This window comes from Haliaeetus leucocephalus, unplaced genomic scaffold (assembly GCF_000737465.1).
Source record: "Haliaeetus leucocephalus isolate CR32 unplaced genomic scaffold, Haliaeetus_leucocephalus-4.0 Scaffold68, whole genome shotgun sequence".
NCBI classification, from domain to species: Eukaryota; Metazoa; Chordata; class Aves; order Accipitriformes; family Accipitridae; genus Haliaeetus; species Haliaeetus leucocephalus.
Window position 1 is genome coordinate 3,045,726 of NW_010972504.1, and position 20,327 is coordinate 3,066,052.

The 20,327-nt window shown below is 59.1% G+C and overlaps 1 protein-coding gene across 1 annotated transcript; it reads right to left on the minus strand.

Moving 5' to 3' along the window:
* Positions 1-1,496: 1,496 nt before the first annotated feature.
* On the minus strand, positions 1,497-19,686 carry TMCC2 (transmembrane and coiled-coil domain family 2). Its single transcript, XM_010579446.1, has 4 exons — positions 19,186-19,686; positions 2,981-3,915; positions 2,506-2,641; positions 1,497-1,930 (listed from the first exon to the last, which is right to left on the minus strand). The coding sequence occupies exons 1-4, from the start codon at positions 19,663-19,665 to the stop codon at positions 1,619-1,621; spliced, it is 1,863 nt and encodes a 620-aa protein (XP_010577748.1). The 5' UTR covers positions 19,666-19,686; the 3' UTR covers positions 1,497-1,618.
* Between the last annotated feature and the right edge of the window lie 641 nt (positions 19,687-20,327).

Here is a 20,327-nt window from a genome sequence, read left to right on the forward strand (position 1 = left end):
TCTCCTCCACCACTTCTCTCCTTGCTGATGCATCGGACCCAGCGTCCTGGGGTCAGAGCTCCTGCTCAGAGCTCTCAGCTGTGGCCCCAGGGTACAAACTGGGGTCTCCATGCCGATGCTCCCCACCCCTGGTTCCTTTGGCAGAGAGCAGGGCTCCTGCAGACACCCACTGCCCCGTGCAGAGCTCCTGCGCCAAGCCCCAGCTGCTGGGACGCACTGGGAGTTGTGCCAGTGTGCAAGGTGATGCTCAAGTGCCGAGGGGATGTAGGGAGCCTGATGTGGGGCCGCAGACGGGCTTAGTTTGGCCCCAGGGGCACGGGGGAGGTGGGAGAGGACATGCACCTTCCCCTTCACATGCTGGAACTGCCTCTGCCCCTTCTGGTGGGTCCCAGACCCTCCCAAGTACCCCCTGCCCCACACCAGCCCTGCGCATCGGGCTGGGAAGTGCCACAGAAAATGCTAAGGGCCAAATTCTCAGCTGAGGCAAATTGGTTCAGGGCCTCCGAAGTCAGTGGAGTGGCACCCATTTGCACCAGAGGAGGATCTGACTGTGCATATACTTTTATATATATATTTATATATATGTGTGTGTATAGATTATATTACATAAATATATATGTATGAAATAATTTAAGAAACATCCGAGACAGCATGCTGTGCTCTTGTGTAGGGCCAGGGAGGCTGGGAAGGCAGCTGCTTGCCTCCCCCCGCTCTACCAGCTTTGATTCACAAATGGAAACAGAGTCTTGAATTAAATTAAAAACCGCACGCGCACACACACGCACACACACACGACACGGTGCAGAGGCTGTAAAACTCAGAGGCGTGATGCTGGAAAGTCCAGATGTCCCTGAAAAGATCAGATCAACTAAATCCAAAGGAGGTGGAAATAAATAAATGAAGGGAAACCAGCGGAGGGGATCTCACTTGTGCCGGTGCTGTCTCCGGCGTCAGGTCCCCTGTATCTGCCCAGGCCCCCGGGGGGACACAGGGACAATGTCACAGCCCCGCTCTGTCCTGGTGGGGTTGTGGTGGGGTTGGGAGAGGCTGGTGGGATGCGCATGTCCTGCTGCATTTGCCTTGGACCCGCTTTCTCCTTTGTCACATGCTTTGCTTTCACTCCATCTGGGGACTGAGCTTTTTGCCATCTTGGTCTTCAAGGACAAAAGGGAAAACCCAGCCCCAACTAACCCCTCTCCTCTCTCTGCAGAAAGTTCTCCCAGAGCCAGGTTTGGTCCAGCTCAATCCTTCCCGCCAACAGAAGGTCTCTGCAGGAGACCTCCTTCCCATGGACTTTCAGAACAGAATGACATTTAAAAAAAACCCAACCCAAACCCCCTAGAAAAACCCAGCGCCCCATAAATTACCACTTCCTTCCAAAACTCCTCCTCGTTCCCCAATCCCGCCCTCCCTAACACCCCAGAGGACTGACGGATCCCGGCTCCGACACGCCGCACTCCGAGCGATCGCTGCTCGCTGCAGCGAGGATGGAGGGCCGGGAAAGCAACTGAACCGAGCATGTGAAGAAACAACCCAAAGGCTTTGGACCACCATCCCCCCGGCCCTCTCCTCTGTGGGAAATAGAAAGCCCCCGGGGCCGCAGCGACCGGGCTGCAGATCAACTGGGGAGCAGGACGTGCTCCACAAAGTAGCTGATGGAGTCCCAGTGCTTCCAGAGGAAGAAGAGGAAGAGGACGAGCAGGGCGGTGCTGAGGATGCGCATGCGGGTCTTCATGAGCGGCGTGATGAAGTTGGCGATGGTGGAGACGAAGACGAGCAGCACGGCCATCAGGGCCAGGATGACGTTGATGAACTTGCCCAGCAGCGCCCGTGCGTTGGCGTTCTCCACCCCTTCCAGCTGCACTACCTGCTGCTGCTGCTGCTGCAGCTCCAGCTTGGTCACCCGCGTCAGGCAGGACTCCACCGCCTCCTGCGAGGGACAGCACATCAGGGCCGGCCAGCGGCTCCGAGGGATGCCCTACGAGGGCTTTCGGTACTTGTCCCGTGCTCTCAGACCTTGCCGCTGCAAAGTTTTACTTGCACAGCTCCGATGGGTGACCGCCTCCCTCTGCAAACCCTCGGCCCGTGCGATGCGCAAGGCATGCCCTGTCCCGCTCTGCCTGTGCCAGGGATGGTCTCGGTGCCGGGGGCACCTACTGCAGCAGGGGAGATGACCCAAACTGGGACAGCGGGGACTATGGGTTGGCCCACACGTGGCTCGTAACAGCCCAGCGCTGCAGCCATCTACCCGGAGCCTTGCCCTGCCTTGAGCACCCCGGGGACTTTAGCACAGCGGGGACTCGCTGGGGCACAGACAGGGATTTTGGGGACGTGGCTTAGTTACCTGCTTCTTGCTGTGACAGCATCACAGCGAGGACCTCATCTGGAAGGTGCTACAGAAAGGGATCCCCATTGCCCACCCTCTTTCCCAGCCCAGGGTCCCTCCTTTGCCCCGTGGATGGAGGGTGCAGCGGGGGGGGGGGCTGAGCCCTTACGCTCCCCTACCTGGATGTCCCGAGCCCTCTCATAGGACTGGTAGGCCACCTTCTCCTCCATGCTGGCCAGCTCCTGCTTCAGGTTGGTCATCTCGTTCTGGTGCAGCTCGGTGAGGTCGTTCAGCTGCTCCTCCAGGCGCTCGTACCTGTGCATGGGGATGGAGGGGTGCTGGGGTGGGCAGATCTCCCCGTGGACCCCCCTGCCCTCCTTCTCTTGACGCCAGGGAAACCACCCAGCCCCTCCAACCCACCCCGCTCCTGGCTGTGGCTGGTTATGGCTGCCAAAGGGAAAGCAGTGGATGACCCTCCACGGGAGCGGGGCTGCTGGGGGGGGTCTGGTGGGGAGGAGGGCAGCGGGGACTGTAGCTCCCCATGTCGCTGGCAAGCAGGGCTTAGCAAGACAAGCCCAGGATGGTGGCCTTGTGGTCCCCGAAGAGCCGCCCTGGGTGACACATGCTGCCACCCCGGCACCCACCCATCCCTACCTGTACCGCTCCTCTTGCAAGCACTGCGTCATATAGGTGTAATCCCGCTGCAGCTGCGCCTTGAGGTCCTCCATGGAGTCTTCCAGGTGCGACTGGCTGTCCTTGATCTCCCGGAGCTCCTCTAGGATGGTGTCGAAGTTATTGTGGTGGCTGTCCAGCGTGTTGGACTTGGGGCTCCCCAAGCCGCCGGGTCCTGCCCCTGAGTTGCTGCCACCGGCCGAGCCGGAGGTGGCACTGGAGCACTCATCGTCGCTGCCGTACTTGGGGCTGGAGACCAGGGTGGCACTGCCGCTGAGAGCCCGTGAAGCCTCCTCCGGGTGCCCGTCATCCAGCGTGTCCTTCAGGTGGGCGATATTATCCGCGCTGCCGAACTTGTTCCGGATGAGGCTGGCGAATTCCCGGGGCTTGGAAACCACAGCGGTGTGGGTGGCCTGGGAGAGACCCGAGAGCCCCCCCTTGACGCCCTCCACCACGCCGCCGCCAAAGCCGCTGATGCTGGAGCGAACGTTGGCACCCACGTCCTTGAGACCCTGGTGCATGTCCCGGAAGACATCCTTGGGCTGCCGAGAAGGACCGTTCTGCTCGATCTCCTTCAGCTTCTTGTGGTAGTGCTCCAGCTTCTTGTGTAGCTGCGCGATGGTCTGCGCCGACTTCTGATTCTTCTTCTCGAAAACCTGCTTGATGCGGGAGGCTTGCTGCTTGTCGGCGTTATTGGCCAGCTTCAGGTACTCGGCCACGTTGTCATCCCGCGCCTCCTGCTCGATCTTGATCTGCTCGGTGATCTTGAGGATCTTCTGGTGCAGGTGCTCAATGGCGGCTTTTGTCCTGTGAGGGTCAGGGGTGCCATCGGGGACGTCCAGGCAGACGGTGCCGTCGGTGTCCCCGTGCCCGGCGGTGGAGGGCAGGCTCAGCGCGGTCACATCCCCCTTGTCCAGCTGCAAGCAAAGAGAGAGGAGGGCGATGCTCAATGGAGGGAGCTAACACCCAGGCAGCCCCCGGGGAGGGGGCAGGAGAGGAACAGGGTGAGGGGCAGAGGAGGGAGAGGCAGGCAAGAGCTGGGCAGGGGAAGAGTTAACCAGAGCAATAGCAAGATGTTGTTTTTTTTCCGGCCGGTTAAGCATTTCCCAGCCGTACCACTACTGCTGGCATCCAGGAATAAGCCAGTTAGAGGGCACAGCGACAAAATAATTAGGGTTTCGGGGCTGGTTTTGGCCAATGGTTTTCAGCAGGGAGCATCCGCCGCCGGGAGCTTGACTCTGACTTTCTGCCCTTGCTCTGTGCGGAGACGGGCACCCGCGTTTCTGGGCTGCTGGACACCCAGGGAAAAAGGAGCTGGGAGCTAAAACTGGAACCCATCATCAAATCTCCCACCAAAGCAGTGGTGAGAGCAGGGATTGAGCAATCCGGAGGTATTTTAGTCTCATTTCCAGACTTTGGCTTTTAGCCTAGAGGCACACAGGAATTTTTCAGCTGAAGAGAAACTCTGCCAGAACCCCAATTTGTGACTGACTCAGGAGCAGCTCCTGATCCCCAGAGAGCAGCAGGCTGCAGGCGCAGGGACTCTTTTGCTTTCTTTTCCAAGGTTTCTCACCTGGTAATGTCAGACTCCTCTTGCAAACACAAGCTGTCGCCTAGAAAGTTCGGACACATGCTGGTTTCCATTTTACAGATGGAAAAATTGGAGCTTTGGGAGAGGAGATCACTTGCCTGAGGCCACGCTTAAAATCACTGGCAGAGCCTGGATTGCAACCCAGGGTCCTGCCTTGCGCTCTCCCACTCGGGCATGCTGCTTTGCCACTTGAAAAAAAAAAAATCACTAAATCTTTCCAGTTGCTGGGTTTTATATGCAGATTCTTATGCAAATCTCAGTGGTTGTATAAATGGCTCCTGGCTTTTAATTAAGAGCTGCTTGAAAGTTAAATACTGTTGGCAGACCTGAATAATTTCTAATTTCCATCACACTTTCCCCGAATGACCCCTTAATAGGGATAATGCTGCGAGATCATTACTTAGGAGTGTGTTATCACCAGGAAATGCCTTGCGCGGGAGGGAGGAATGTTCTCAAGATGTTGCTTATAAACACTCCCGTCTGCAGCAGGTCCTGCACGGGGCTTGGAAAAGCAGGGGCAAGCGCTGCCCTCCTGTTATTTACTTGCATCTCCTCTTTCCCCGGTGCTGCTGTCCTGTCGGGAGCCCAGGAGTGTTGGGGCTTCATGTGGGGGTCTCAGCCTCCTCGGGAGACAAAAGCAGACAACCACAAGTTCAGTGGGAGCATCCCCTAGCTCCCTCCCCAAGGTTTCTTCTTCTCTCTCCATTGCAGCAATGCTAAAGCAGCCTGGGTCAGGGGCTGGAGGATAAGAGCAAAAGGGAGAATCCAGCAGCCCCCAGCCCGCAGGCAGACACAGGGCAGAGCTGGGAGCTGGCTTCAGTCCAGCTGGAGAAGCACCTTTTAAAAAAAAATAATGCCCAACAAACCTGCAGAGTTTTCAGACCCTGCTGCCAGGCTATTCTCAGTCTCTCGGCCAGGCTGGGCCCTCCAGCCACCCCACGAAGGGTTTCGCTTTGGTTTCTTATCAAAGGGCAGAAATTAGAAGCAGCAGGAAACAGACCTTTTGCCCAGATGTGCAATTCTCTGTACAGTGAAGGACAAACCGGCCACGGAGAAGGAAAAGGCAGCCCTGGAGATGCTGAAATGGGAAACCCCAGCTGGGCCAGTGAAGGGGAGAAGTTGCTCAAACTTTGTTTCCCAAAAGGGAAAGGTTTGGGAGTCACCGAAACCTTTACCCCTGCAAAGCCGATCTTCTGGATTTATTCATGGGAGTATCTTTGGGAGCACGGGGGGAAGGGAGGGCAGGATGGGTGGTGAACGGCATGGATCCGATGCTGCCCATCCATGCTGACGTGGCTGGGGTGAAATCCTTCCCCCAAGACCCACCAAAAGCTCTGCTCTCTCAGACACAGGGAACGTTATAGGAAAGCCGCATCAGGTTATTGCTTTGAAAACAACAACCAAAAAAAGACAATACCGATCTCTGCAGTATTAACAGACAGTGCCTGCTAAATCCCAGAAAGCCTAAATGACTGTGCAGTGGATTTAAGCAGGGGATTAGTAAAAGCCACACTTTCCCTACATGCAGAAAACCTTCTGGTAGGCACATCAAAATGAAAGTGCTGTTTTCCAGCGCTTGTTTTCCAGGCAGATTCGCAGGGGAGAGCAGCGGCTGATGTGGGATGCGGGAGGAATGCAGGACGCAGGAAGAAAAATTATTCTTATCAACAGAGTTCAACCCAGGAGAGCTGAGATATGCAAAAGGCTCAAGCTAATAAGCTGAGCAAACAGTACTTAGAGGGCCACGACCGGGCACAATTATGCAATGCTGGTTTATTTGCTGCTGCAGGTTTGATGGAAGAAAGCCCAGGTGGCAGGTGAGGAGCTCGGGGCCCAACAGCTCGCTCGTGGCCGTGTCCCCGGTGTGGGGCTGTGGGTCTCCCGGCACACCCATGACTGGAAGGGATTTAAACCCATTCTTAAGAAATTGCACAATTATTGCAAAGTTCAGAACAAAACTCTCAAGACACTTACTCATGCCCTGAACTATTCTGTTTTCCATACCCTATAGCCTACTAGGAAGCGCAGTGGATGAGCTAATGCCGTGGCTCGTGCTGCACTGACCCTGAACGAGGACTTTCACTACGAAGTGTGAATGTGGTTCCCAGCTGAAATACAACACGGCGACAAAACGGCTGTGGGAAGGACCATATGCACATTCAAGCATGGAAAAAATAAGTACCACCGAGCTGTCGAGGGATGCTGGCATTCAGGGCAGACCTGAGGAGCTGCTGCACTGATCCGGCAGCTCCATAGCACGGGTGTCACCGTGCCCCGGTCCCTTGGTGGCTGTGGAAAGCCATGAGGCAGAGGCCATGGCCGGCAGAGAAACGCAGGTAGGCAGCGGACATGGGGAGGTTGATTTCAAGGCAGTCATTAAATCTGGGTGCTTCTGCGGCCCCTCTTCCCCAGAGCACTTTATCAGCGTAATTTGGGACAGCATCCGTGCTGCTAGTTGGTGATTGCAACTGGTTTCCCCAGTCCCGTCCCCGTCCCCACGTGCGTTCGCAGCCCCGTGCCTCCCAGAGCGGAGCCGCTATTCCCACCAGACCACGTTACCCACCCCAGGCGTTGAAAATAGAAGCAGGAGCCCTGACTCACACTTCCCACCCTCCTTTCAAGCCTGCGGCAGAGACCGAAGCAGGCAGCCCTGTGTCCCCCTCCGCGCCCTGCCTGCTGCCCACTCCCGTGCCGTCCCTGGACGGCCACAACGGGCCGGCAGCAGCTGACTCCATTAATTGACCAGCCTGAGAATAATTTTTCTTACATAACGTAGAGAGGCACGTTAAGGGTTTCAGCTCACAGCGGAGCTTCCCACCCTATCTTTGCTGCACCGGCACGGATCGTGCCGGTGGGTTTCGTTCACGGAGCGCCAGAAATGGAGGTACTGAAAGCCCCTGCGGGTCTCTCTGCCCATCGCCATCCTCCTCGCGGTCTTATTCTAACCCCAACGGCTGCCGAGACCTACCTCCATCGCGGGCAGGGCTCGGGTGCCCCAGGACTAGTCGGCGTGGACTGCTCGGCCGCGTCCCCGCAGCATCCCGGAGCCCGGCAGCGATGTGCGGGCAGCGCTGGCTGCCATGGCAGGGTGCCTGAGCTGGGGAAAGCGGCAGCTGACGGCAGCAAAGTTTCAGGAGAGCAGCAGGGTGGGAGGGAGAAGGAGAACCCTCCTGCAAGACCCCCCGTCAGGGCTGGCCCTGCGTCCCTGGGTGCTTCCCAAAGGCGCAGGGACTGAGCCGATAGCTGCAGCGGGATTGCCGACTCAGGAAATCTGCTGGAGCTGTTTACAGCTCTCAGAGAATGGAGCTTTCAGGGCTGTAATGCAAAACCCCCCTCGTCCCCGTGGCGGGATATTCACACGCCTCCAGCCCTATACGCTGCCTGTGCCCTGACGCAGGGGGTCGGGACGGGCTGTTGTCATCTGCTGTGTCACACACCAGGACATAAAGCCCGAAAGAGGCAGGGGGAGGCATGCACAAAGCAAAACCCTGGGTGGGACCGACGCACGGGAAAAAATACAGTTGCCGATCAAGGAGCTAGGCAGCCTGAGGTCAGGAACCAGCCACTTGTGCCAGGACCAGGTGGTGTCTTGGCCCATGCCATGCACTGGGATGGAGCCGGATCTGTCCCGCTCACGACACAGAGAGCGATGGGGAAGGTTGCACCGACCCGATTCTGCCACGGGAGAACACGTAATGCACAGAAAACACATCCAGCTGACTGACCAGATCCAAGTGCAGTGAGACTTCACGTGCAGTTAAAAAGATATTATATGTGACATCCGAAAAGCAAGCAGAGATGACAGCAGCTTCTGGTTCTGCAGAAGCCGGTGGCAGTCTGGAGTTACCCCCCAAGTGCTGTATTTATGCTGGGGCAGTGGAGCTGGTGAGGGGCCAAAGCAAAAGTCCTGGGTGAGAAAGGAGATGTGGAGCTTGTGCGCTTGACTTAGCCCAAACCCGCGGGGTTGCACAGAGCAGAGTCAATGTGGTCAGTGCTGCAGGATCAGGCTTGGATAAGAGCGATTGAGGAAAGCGGAATTCAAGCCCACAGCCTTACACTGTGCCAGGCCAAAGCCCTCAATGTGCCCTGCAGATGCTGGGGCTGTTCGAAACCTCAAACCAACTGTGGCCACAGACCAGAGCATCTGTGCAGCTGCAAACAACGGGCTAAATGAGGAAGGTTCATTTGAAGCTCTCTGGTATAGTTATTTCTCAAAAAAAGCAACAAGAGAACAACAGCTTAGGAAGTATTCTCAGCCACACATTGAATTGTACAGGCTGGACTGATGAGCTGATCGTGACCTAGATGCATGTTTAATGGAGAAGACCGTGCTGCTCCCACAGCTGAGATAAAGCTGAGCACCACTCAGCATCGCGCTTCCCATCGTCTCTCGGGCTGTTCCTACATCCATCCGTGCCCTGGAAGTGTAACCTGCCATGTCGGAGAGGCTCTGGGTGCAACGTTGCACCCCTGAGCTACCCCGTGGTGCACAGCCCGCACAGCACAGCCAGCACTGCCCATGCTGGAGCTGGCCCTGCCTTGGGTTAAGCAGCTGGGGCAGGCAGCGCAAAAATCAACCTGACCCAGCATGGATGGATTCGAAAGGTTTGGTTCGATGGCTCCACAAAAGCACCATCCCCAGGTCTCAGTCCCTCTGTATCCTGCCAATGTGAGCTCCCCTAAACCTCGCCACGGACACTGCCCTTGCAACAGCGATGAAGCCTCCCTGTGGGACCATTTCCCTTCCAGGAGACATTGGCTTTGACAGGTCTGGGGCAGGGGCTGCCGCAAGCTGCCTGCGCTGCTGGGCCATGGGAACACGCGTGGCTGCGGAGAAGGAACAGCAGGAAACAGGCACAGAAGCAGCAGCCTCTGCTTGGGCTGCTCTGAGCCGGGAAGGCATTCCCTCGAATCGCCCGCAGCCTTTAGCCTGCTGGACCCAGCAGACCCTCCTGGACCAGTGTCGGTACCTATGTTCACTGGTCTCCACGCATCACTGGGTGCTGGGAGCCAGGAGGAGGCAGAGCCGGAGCAGCCCGTCAGGACCGATCTGTGATGTGAAGCTGCCAAAGCACAGTTTGACACCAATAACTAAAACCCTTGGCCCCCTCCAACCCAGGCTGTCACCGTGCCGTGCACAGCACCTTGCCCAGGGCATCCCCAGCCGTGCCGCCGTGCCTGGCAGATGTTTAGATGAGATGGTGCTTGGGAGCAAGGGACAGGCTGAATCGACCACGCGGCAACGCAGCTCACCAGCGCTGGCTTCCAAAACCGGTGTTGGCTGCTGGCCCCACGGTGGAGAAGCAGTGCTGGAGGGACCTGGCTGGTCCCCGCACCCCAGCCTGGGGACAGCACAGCCCTGCGCTGACCTGAGCATCCCTGCAGGCTACGTAACCCCGATGGGAGTTGCTTCTACACATGGAGCCATTGGAAGCCCCTGTGTTTCTTGGTCCATCCTCTCGGGAGGACAGGATCTCATAGGCAAAAGACTCCCCTCCCCGTCCGGCTGCAAGTTTGCACAAACAAACTCTGTGCATGCCAGTGCTGAGCCCCTTCCCTGCACACCTGCCCACTGTTTGCAGGCACTGGCAGGGGGCTGTGGTACCATCCACAGCGAAGGGCACAGAGAAGAACAGATTCCCTGGTAAGTTAAACCCACCAGGAGCAGAAACCAGCTGTACCTACCATACGGTGCTCAGCTGCGCCGGAGCAGGGAAAGGAAGGAGCAGAGTTTCCTCCCGGTGCCGCACCGACGCTCCGGAGGTGTGGGGTACAGCCAGACCCTGTGGGCAACGCCGCAATGCTGCCCACGGGGAACGGTGCTGGCAGCACACACGGTTCCTTGCCGGCGTGGGTAGGAGCCGTGTGTGTCCTGTGGGCCGGCACCGCTCCTCGTCCGTCCCTCTGATCCCACTGAGCTGCCCCAGCGAGGGTGGATTTTGCAGCCTGGCCAAACCCTGGGCCACGGATGCCTCCGGGCATGACACAGGGCAGATTACCGAGGGACATTCATCTTTGGTTTAACATCTCTCATAACATCACTTCTCGTTTTAGCACAGGAGCCAGAGGTCACTTCCCATCACTCTTCTGCCGTCTCAGCAGGGCAGGAAAAATCCCCAGCTGCACAAGACACTCTGGAAAACACCCTGCCCCGAGCTCTGCTTGCCATTTCCCTCATTTAAAGCACCGGGGCCAGACCCAAAGCCCATCTGCTCCCCGCCGGCCGCTCGCAGCCATGCTGCAGGCAGCGGAGGGAAGCGCTTTTCGGGGCTGCCAGGCACAGCCCTGCTTCTGTGCTGCAACTCGGTCCTCCCAGCCTCTGGTTAACTGTAATGGTGTCCCCCCCTGAGCCCCCTACACCTCCTGCCAGCTCCCAGCCCCCTGCCTGACCTGCCAGGCTGTCCCTGGCCTTGGGGAAGGATGGAGGAGCACAGATTTCCCCAGAGGAGGCTGAAGAAATGAGGATTTGATAAATGCCAGGATGCTCAGGCAGCCTGCTGCAACGAGACCCGGAGAGCATTTTTTTTATTTACTGGGGACCTTGGGCAGCTTGATTCATAGGAAACCCCCTGTTCTCAGCTCCCCAGTGCAAGGGGAAGGTTAGGGTTAGCAAATAATTGCAGAAGCAAGAACGTCGCCTATTAATGCCCCAGCAAAGCGAGGTGGAGCAACGGCGCAGCATCTCCCTACCACACGATGCACAGCCTCCCTTCCATGCGATGCAAACACCCCGCCGCCATGGGAAAAGTGGGGGTTTTGCAAGGAAATTACCCGAGAGGTTGGTGGTGGACTCCCCTTCATCCTTAGCACCAGCTCTGCTTTAGGAGACTTAGTCCGCTGCTTAGAAAGCGGCAGCTATGTTTTTCAGGCCTGCCTGTAAGAGGCAAATATAAAAATAAATAAACCCCAGCTCCCATGCAAAGGAAATCCCTGGATAGACACAAAACCACAACACATTCGGTGTGTGCCAACTCTGAGTGGTGCAGAATCCGGCCCTGAATGCTTACCAAGTCCTGGTCTGAGCACCTCAACTAAGAGACAGGTCACCTAGCAATGCAACACAAACACACGGCAAATTTTGGACTCAGGCCGGCACGGGCGGCAGCTGGGACCGGGCTTAGCGGGATCGCACAGGGCCTGAGCTTAGCACAGAAAAGCTGGTACTAAAAAAAGGAGGAAGACCAGCCGAGCTGCACTGGAGTTTCCTCCACTGGGCTGGGAAAGCTGCATACAGATTATCGGGAGCCAGGGTGTTGATACAGGTGAAGAGCTGCAAAGTCCACCGGTTCTTAACCTCACATTCCCGAACGCTTTCGGTGTCCAAAGCAAGCGCCTTCTTGGCTAAGACCTCAACCCTTGCAAGCAGCGGCCACACAGAGCCCAGCAGCAGCCTGACCTTCGCCCGCAGGTACCACCTTGCTCCTCACCCCTTATTCCTGGACATCCCGAGTCCTTCCCTTGCTGGTGCCTAGGAGCAGGAAGGAGAGCGGAGGCGGGTACTTACAAAGACACCCAGCAGAGAATTTAAGAGCAATATCCTTTTCCCGGCACAGGAGTCGGGTGGATGCGGTTCCGGCATGAGGATGCCCTGGTCGTTCCTGCAAAGCGCCTGGCCGGTGCTCCGCGAGGCGGCCGGATCCTCTCCCTCTGTCATGGCTGCGGTTAAGGAGTCGAAGGGGCAGAGAGGATCATACGACGTGCGTTTGCAGAAGAGGCACTACGAGTCTCTGAGGCAGCCAAGAACAAGCAGCACAGGCTGGTGAGCAGGGAGGGAGCCCGGGGGAGCGGGAACAGGCTGGGTGCCACAGGGGCCGGTCCTGCTCCTCCAACTGTGCTGGGAGAACAAACAGCACCGCCAAGCGCTGCCTGGCCGGGCTGCCTTCCGAACCATGCAGAGAATAAACAAATGAGCCACTGCAGTTCTCCGGTCCCCATTCTGAGCTGGGATGGTGCCACCATGCCACGGGGCTCTCAGTGGCAGCAGGTAGGGACCATGGTCCTGCACAGCACCCGGCGAAGAGCCCCGCATGGAAGGCGGCTGCGTGGGTACAGATGGGCAGATCCCAGGATCCGTCCCTGCTGCCTCCCCTGGGTTTGGGGAGTCCCTGTGCCTCTGTGCCCATCCATACCATGCAGATCCCAGCATTTCCTAATCCGACACCACATTCTCTTCATTGGGGACTGTCCCTGGTGCCCGGGGCTTGCAGGTCACCGGGAGGGATGTGTCTGCAGAGATGATTCAGTGACCATCCCTCACAGGTGAAGCTCTTCAGAGCCCTACCTATGCTTGGAGAATCTTTGGAAAAATTCCTGCTGTTGTTTTTACTGGAGGGAGTAACCCTGGCAGCTTCAGCAATGGTGCTGCTATTTCGCTTGCTGGGTGACACAGCATTAAAACCACAAGCAGCACCCCCAGCCCATGCTGCAGCTGGGTTTCGGCACCTCTGACAGGGTGCTTGTGCAGCTGGGAGGGATTTTTGGCAGCTGTTGTATGAAGGGTTTGAGAGGGAAGGCAGGGAGAGGCAGAGCCGCAGCAAGGCGAGGAGTCACAAGGCAGGACCCTGCTTTGCTCATCCTGACTCAGGAGCCAAATCCTGCTCTCAGCTACAACCCAGCCGCCTGCCCACGGCGGCAGGGCATGGGCAGGAGAGATCACGGCACGGACATGAACCTTGCTCCCCCAATCCTGCCCTGTCCACCCTGAGCATCCACCCCGCACACCAGCCGCCCGCTCGACCCAAATCCCCCCGGTGCAGGCAGCAAGGCGGCGTTTGCGATGCCTGCCTGTCGGGGAGCGGGAGCTGCTGGTGGGCTGGAAACAACAGCCATATGTCAACGAAGGCTGAGGAACACGATGTCTTTTGCTAGGGGGTGAATCAGTATGAGAGTCTGATATTCTTCTTTGTCTGAATTAATTAAGCAGCAATCTCGGGTATCTTTGTCTTCAGAGCTATTATCTGCTTTTCCCAAAGTGCTCCTCGAAGCACCATCCCAAGGGGAGTGAGAGAACGAGTTCCCACCACCCCCCCTTTGCTCACAGACTCTCATTCCCCTGTGACACATGGGGAGGTGGAAGTAGAGAGGTGGGAGCTGACCTGGACGTGAGTACTCTCATACCTCCAGTTTTGTGAAGCTCGGTGGGGGCTCAGTTTGCAGCCGAGGCCAGCAGTGCCCCCTGAAAACCCTTGGCACTTGTGGGGTCTCTGCACACCGGTACCCCCTCGGGACTCTGCTCGGATGCCGAGGGGATGCCCAGCTATGGGGCCGTGGGGCTGCAGGGAGGGCAGCTTTACACCATCGTTCCTACTATTCCCTTTTGCAGTCACCGCTGGCCTATTTTAGCTCCTTCCTCTGGGACTTTAAACCAGAACTCGCCCGGAATTTGGGTGGGAGGGGAGGACGTACTTTGCCTCCGTCAGCAAATCCTCCTAAAGAGATGCAAGAGACTTCACCCAGTGCATGGAAATGTTGGCCCTGGTTCCCAGCTGGGGAAATCAAGGCAGGGAGTGAGGGGAAACCCCTGCCTGGGTTAGACATGTGGGAAGAGCAACCAAAGCAGTGAGGCTCGAAGGTCCTGCATCCCCTTAGCTCCTGCCAGCTCCTCGGGGATCCTTAGGTGCTCAGCACCTCCAGAGAACAGGCTACCTGCTCAGGAGCTCAGCTTCAAGCTTCTGGTTTTAGGATCGCTGGCCCCAATGCCACAAAATTCCATCAAAAGTGAGTTTTAGGGGCAGAAAAGCACTTACCAGCATCCCACCATCTGAGCCACCCCAGCGCGCCTGGCCGACCTCCCTTGCCACCACCGCGTCCTCACCACCGCAGGGAGAAAGGATACTCAAGAAGTGCCATGGAGCAAACCTGGATTCCTACCGGCAAGTCCCCGGCCCTGGGGGATCTCCCCTCCGAGCTGGAGCTGGGCTGGGGCTGCTCAGCACCCTGACGGGCCGTGCTGGCCCTGGGGGGTCCCGGCTGGGCCAAGCAGAGTCCCCATCCCTGTCCCCATCCCAGTTGTCGACTGAGACCAGTTCTGGGTAACCGGAGCCGTAGGAGGCGAGAAATCACGTCCCCGCCCTGAAACCGAAGGCGGTCGGATGCCGGCGGGGCCGGAGGGAGCCAGGGCTGAGCTGGACACGCTGAAACCAGAAAGCAAATGCCTGGACAGGGGAGATGAACTTTGCCTGATGACCCTGAGCCGCCGGGGCGAGGGCTGAGCTGTCCCGCAGCCTCCTGGCCACCTCTCGCCCAGGTCCCTCCATGCCCATGGGCCACAGCCGCCCCTGGGGTGGACGTTCAGAAACCGCCGGTTTCTCCCCACTGACTATAATCCGTCTCGCCCCGATATAGCCACTGACCCGGCGAGCATCTAAATTTAGCGGGATGAATCGTGCCCTGTGTTTGGAGGGCTGATGCCCTTGAGGCAGCAGGACGGTTGGAAGGGGGGCTATAAGGATGGGTCCCCCCCTGCAAGACAGAGCCCCAGGACGCCGCGGACCACCTCCCGCAGAGACCGGGCAGGCGGCAGGGGACCGGAGGGAGGAGACGGGAGCAGGGAAACGGCACGCTTGGGCTACGAGCCCATAAATAAGCGCGATGCAGCCGCTCAGCGGCTGGCCTGGCCCGCGAGCCCAAAGCTGAGACGTGGCACGAAGCCCCCCTGCTCCCCCCCATTCCTCCCCTGTGTCTCACAGCCGTTTCGGGAGGCCAAGGCGGCTGCGAGAGGGGCACGGGGGGGGCCACGGGCAGAGGTGGCAGCTGGTGCTGTCGCTTGCCGAGGGACACCGAGGACGGACGGGCAGGGAGCCCGGCCGGGGGTCCGGCCCCTCGCACCCCTCCTTGGGGAGGGGGGGGATGCTCCGCGGGTCCGAGCTGCGCTGCCGGCCGGGGCTGAGCACTTGGCACTCGTGACACTTGTGAGCGGATCCCTCAGGGCTGCCGGGGAGAAGCCGGCTGGGGCTGCGCACAGACGGACGGACGGACTAGACGGACAGACAGACACCCGTGCAGGCCGGTGCGGGAACGCTGCCCTCTAACGGCCACCGGCCCCGCGTCCAGCCCGGTGGCACGGGTTCCCTCCTCTGCTCGGTGTGGGTTACCGGGGGGGGACACACACACACGACTCGGAGGGGCCCCCGTGGCCCCGGCCTAACGCAGGGGCTCACCTGGACGTGGACCATCCCGCAGCCCTCGCAGGCGTCCGCGCAGCTCCCCGGCAGCACCAGGCACAAAACCCCACGGCTGCCCCGATCCGGGTCCGGCCGCCCCAACGGGGACGGGGTCCCCCCCGGGATGCTTTGCCCCGCCAGCACCGGTGCTCGGTTGACCCCACCGCCACGGGGGATCGGGGTCTGCGGGGAGACCCCACAGCCGCTGGTGCCGGGGCCTCGGTGGCCGTCGCGGTCGGTAATGCCCATCTGCCCACCTCTCTCCCACAAAGCGCTGGCGGGTCACCAGGAGGAGATTAGTGAGATAAGGAGAAAGCTCTCTCCAGCTCCCATGGCCACGCGCGGTCCCTGCCCGCAGCCTCCCCCTGCCCCAACCGTGCCGCTGCCACCACCGCCGTCACACGTGCCGCCGGGTCCGCAAGCCGGCGGCACGTCCTTGTACGAAACGCTGACACCGGCCACATGCTCCCTCGGACATACCGACACCAACGTACGCCCCAAATATGCCACCTCGCTTTGGCTAAGCGAGCCACGCACGATGGGACATACGGGAGAGTGGCTGCTTGAAACGCAGAGATGCTCCTGGCTGTTGTTGGTACCCGCAGCCCCGGAGAAGTGGCTCCCCCAGCTCACCGGCGAGCAGAGATCCATATTACTGCAAACCAAAGAGCATGTGCCCCATGGGCACACACCAGCCAGCTGCGGTTCTTGGAGCAGAGTCAACATACAAAACCTTAGTCCCAACCCGTGTGCAATTGCCGGTGGGAGGCGGGGGACATCCGAGTCATCCCACCCTCCTTGGGAGCTGCTCTTTGCATGCACAGGTGGGCAGAGCGCGGTGTGGAAGGCAAGGGAGGGGAAGCCACGAACGCATGTGCTCCAGGTGGGCATCACCCTGCAAAGCAAAACCTTGTCCCCAGCGTGTGGCACAGGTGACAGCCCTTTGCTGGCCACCCCCAGCCCCAGCTGGGGGTTACTGCTTGGCGATGCTGGGGGCACAGGGCAGCTGCAGCTGCGGGCAGCGTGCGGGCACATGAGGCATCTCTCTGGTTACACCACGAGCCCCAGCTGGAACCAGTGCCAAATGCCCAGACTGTGCCGTAGTCCCACTCGCCTCCTCCAGCCACCCCATCTGGTCCCTGCTGCCACAGTCCCCCAGTGGCTGCCTCTTCGGGGGACTTATGGGGTGCAGGGGGGAGGAACCGTGTGTGCCCGGCCCTGGCAGGGCAGAGGGTGGCCCAGTGCCGGTGGGGACCGCAGGGTGAGGAACCGGTACAGGTGAAGGTAGGGAAGGGAAAACTGCAGGAACCTAATTAAGAAAAAAAAAAGGGAAAAAAAAATCAATAGCAGTTCAAAAAGTGCTTGCTGAGGCTGAGCGATCCCACGAGGGATTAATCCAGCGTGCGCTCAGGCCCTTATGCAACGGATGGAAAATGCAGCATGAAATTTCTGGGGCAAAAATGGCCCTTTCACAGGAGCTTTGTGCACCCCTGGGGCGGCGGCTTCCAAACTGAGGGTGAAATGGGGAGGAGGTGTCTGACCCCGGCAGGACAAGGCAGAGGCAATGTGAAGTGATCGCTGGCCCAAAGCCCCGGTGCAAACCTGCCTGCCAGGGTCTGGCAGAGCCGTGCCCAGGGCACGGCAGCACCAGCCGTCCCCGCGGAAGAGGAGCCGGTTTGCTGCGGGCAGGAGGCTGGGTTTCCTGAGGGCTATGGAAAGATAATAAGGCATGAGAATATCACATAGCTCTTCTTTCTCCAAATAGGTTATTTTTCCACTGCCTCACAAAGGCCCCACTATCGCCTCTCTTCTTATTACTCTTTGTGTCATATGCAGTTAATTATTCATCCCCTTTCTGCACTCTTTGTGCTGCTCTGTGAGCGGGCACGGACCCGCTCTGCTCTTGCTTCCCTCTGGGTGCTTCTGTCCCGGTGCAAACTGCCTTGGCTCGAAGCTTCGGCCGTAACCCCAGAGGGCTCAGCGGTATCAGGCTCCTTGCAAGGCCCATGCCATGGGTCAGACAGAAGGAATTTTAGCTGCAGATGCTTAAATTAACAATTTGAACAGCTCCTGGCCCTGCTCAGGCACTTGGTCTGGGTGCAGCGTGCCGGCGGGGAGGAGCGGGGACTGCCAGGGAAGGGTCAGGGTGCTCTGATTTGCACAGAGTAAAGTGGGGAGAGGAGGACCTGGGCGGCCGTTTCTTGCAAAGCTGCTGATTTAATGATGTGTTTATCCTCTGGGACCAGATTTCCACGTCCCGGCGGTGGCCTCGTCCCCGCACGGCTGTGCCAGGGGAGCAGCGCTGGCACCCGCTGCAAGCTGCGAGCGTCAGCTGCAGCTCGGCGCTGAAACCGCTGAGCGAAAACAGAAAGAAAAAGTATCTGGTTGATTCTTTTTCCATTAGCTCAGAGGGCACCAGAAGTCTCCAGGTCAGATTTCCCTCTCGGAGACTCGGTGCCAAGGAGAGAGGAGCGGCTGGCGGGGAGGTCGCATGGGAAGCATCGTCCCCAGCCCCTGCGCCCGCTGGGTCCCACTGCTTGGGGGGAGCGCAGGGACCTGACACCCCCACTGCTATCCCACCCCGGCAGCTCTGCCCAGCCACTGCCACCCTATTACACAGCTATTCCTGTAAAAGCCACCCAGCCACCCACCCAAGAGCCCCTGCGGGGTGCCAGAGCCTGCCTGGCCATTTCCCCACCCCAAACCCTACCATTTTGTCAATTCACTGCTGGCATTTTCCGGTAAATTAAAAAAAAAAACAAAGAGGATGCTTCTAGCCCTCAGGACTGCAGAGAGTAGTTTTAAGAGTGTGACCCCCCGCCCCGAGCCCCAAAGACCAAGGAGAGAAGCCGCCACAGAGAATCCCACCAGCACCCGGAGCACCTCTCACCGCTCGCACCGTGTCCTCAGCGTGCCGTGCCGCTGCGCTAATCTCAGCTGTTTCATAATTAACGGGACTAAACGCTAGATGGAAATACCATCCGCTCTATTAGCTTTGCACAGAGCGTTTTAAAAATCACTTTAGACGGGACCAATTTGCAGCCGCCTGGCCGAACCCTTGTAGACGCCCGGCTCTGGGCTACCCGGGATCCCCTCCAACCCCGTGCCGGGCGTCCCACCCCACTGGCACAGAGTTCTTGCCAAGTCCCTTTCTTTCTCCCGCAAATCCCACTCTGGGAATCGGACCGAGGCATGTCCCTGCCTCACTTCCCCACGAGAGCAGCATCAACACCAGCAGCCTCCGGACCCGGCTCACTCCCGGGCAGGGGCTGCCATCCACCGTCCCGCACACCCAGTGCCACCAGTGCTGCCCCAAGGGCCGGTCTCCTCCCGACAGCGTTTTGGGCTGCTCCGCACCCAGTCCGGTACCAACCCCCCCGGCACGGTCTCGTGCCCCCCAGCCACCCAGGGATGTCCCCACGGCGCAGGTCTACCTTATCGGCCAGGCACTCGGTGTCCTCCGTGAGCAGGTAGACGGCCCCGCTCTCGGCCAGAAGGATGGCAGTGTCGGTGGTGGAGGAGGACCTGGGGCGGCCCTGGTGCTGATGCAGGATGGCGGTGAGGCTGCTGTCCTGGGGGGCCTTGCGGACGAGGTGGGGGCTCCCTTTCTGGGGCTCCAGCGAGCCGCTTTTGGCCCGCCGGCTGCCGCTGTGCAGGCTGGTGCCGCGCTTGATGGAGGGGCGAGAGCGGATCTGCTGCAGCACCCGGTTGAAGGCGGTGGGACGTGCCGGGAGGTCGTGCAGGGACATGGCGTAGGAGACGCGGTGCATCTCCGGGGACCGCTCCTTCTCGTCAGGGGAGTCGTGGTCGGACATGCCGTAGTGCGGCGGCAGCGAGTCCTGCGAGTTCTGGTGCTCCCGCTCTCGCGACCGCCGGCGGCTATGGAAAAGGTGCTTCAGGCCATGGCCGAACATGGAACCTTCGGACAGCTGCTGGATTTTCTGCAGGAGAGGAGAGAAAACAATCCCTGTTACTCTCAGGAAGGGATGGCATCACCCCACTTCAGCGCACACAGCTCTGATGGACGGTGCCCACGCTAGCACCGAACCGAAACATGAAGCTCGAGGGCTTAAAGAGTTTCTGGAGTGCTCTGGGGACCCCACAGCAGCCCAAAGGGATCTGCAAAAGGGAACAAGCCCTGCTGCCAGCACTGCGCTTTATACCTGTGGAAAAGCATTAAACATTAGTGGCCATTTGTTGGCATGCAGGACTGAGCACGGTGGCTCGGGACGGCTCAGGTATGCAGCTCCAGCAGCATTCCCCACGCCAGAGGGAGGTCTCCGATGAGCACTGGCTACCCCTAAAAGAAGCAAGAGGAGCAGAAAGACCCTTCACAGCAATGGAGGGAGGAGGGTGCCTGCTGCAGCCGACGCCACGTGCTGCACAGAGACCCCGATCCTGTGGGCAGCGGGGATGGAGCAGCCTTTTCCCTAGCTCGAAAAGCCAGGGTTACTCCCGGACCTGAAGCCTCGGCCACCGACGCACTGCCAAGAGCCACCTGCTCTCCGAAATGTGCTCTGGGAAGGACCGGGGAGGGCTTTTCCCTGGGGGATTTTCCATGGCCTCCGAGAGCAGG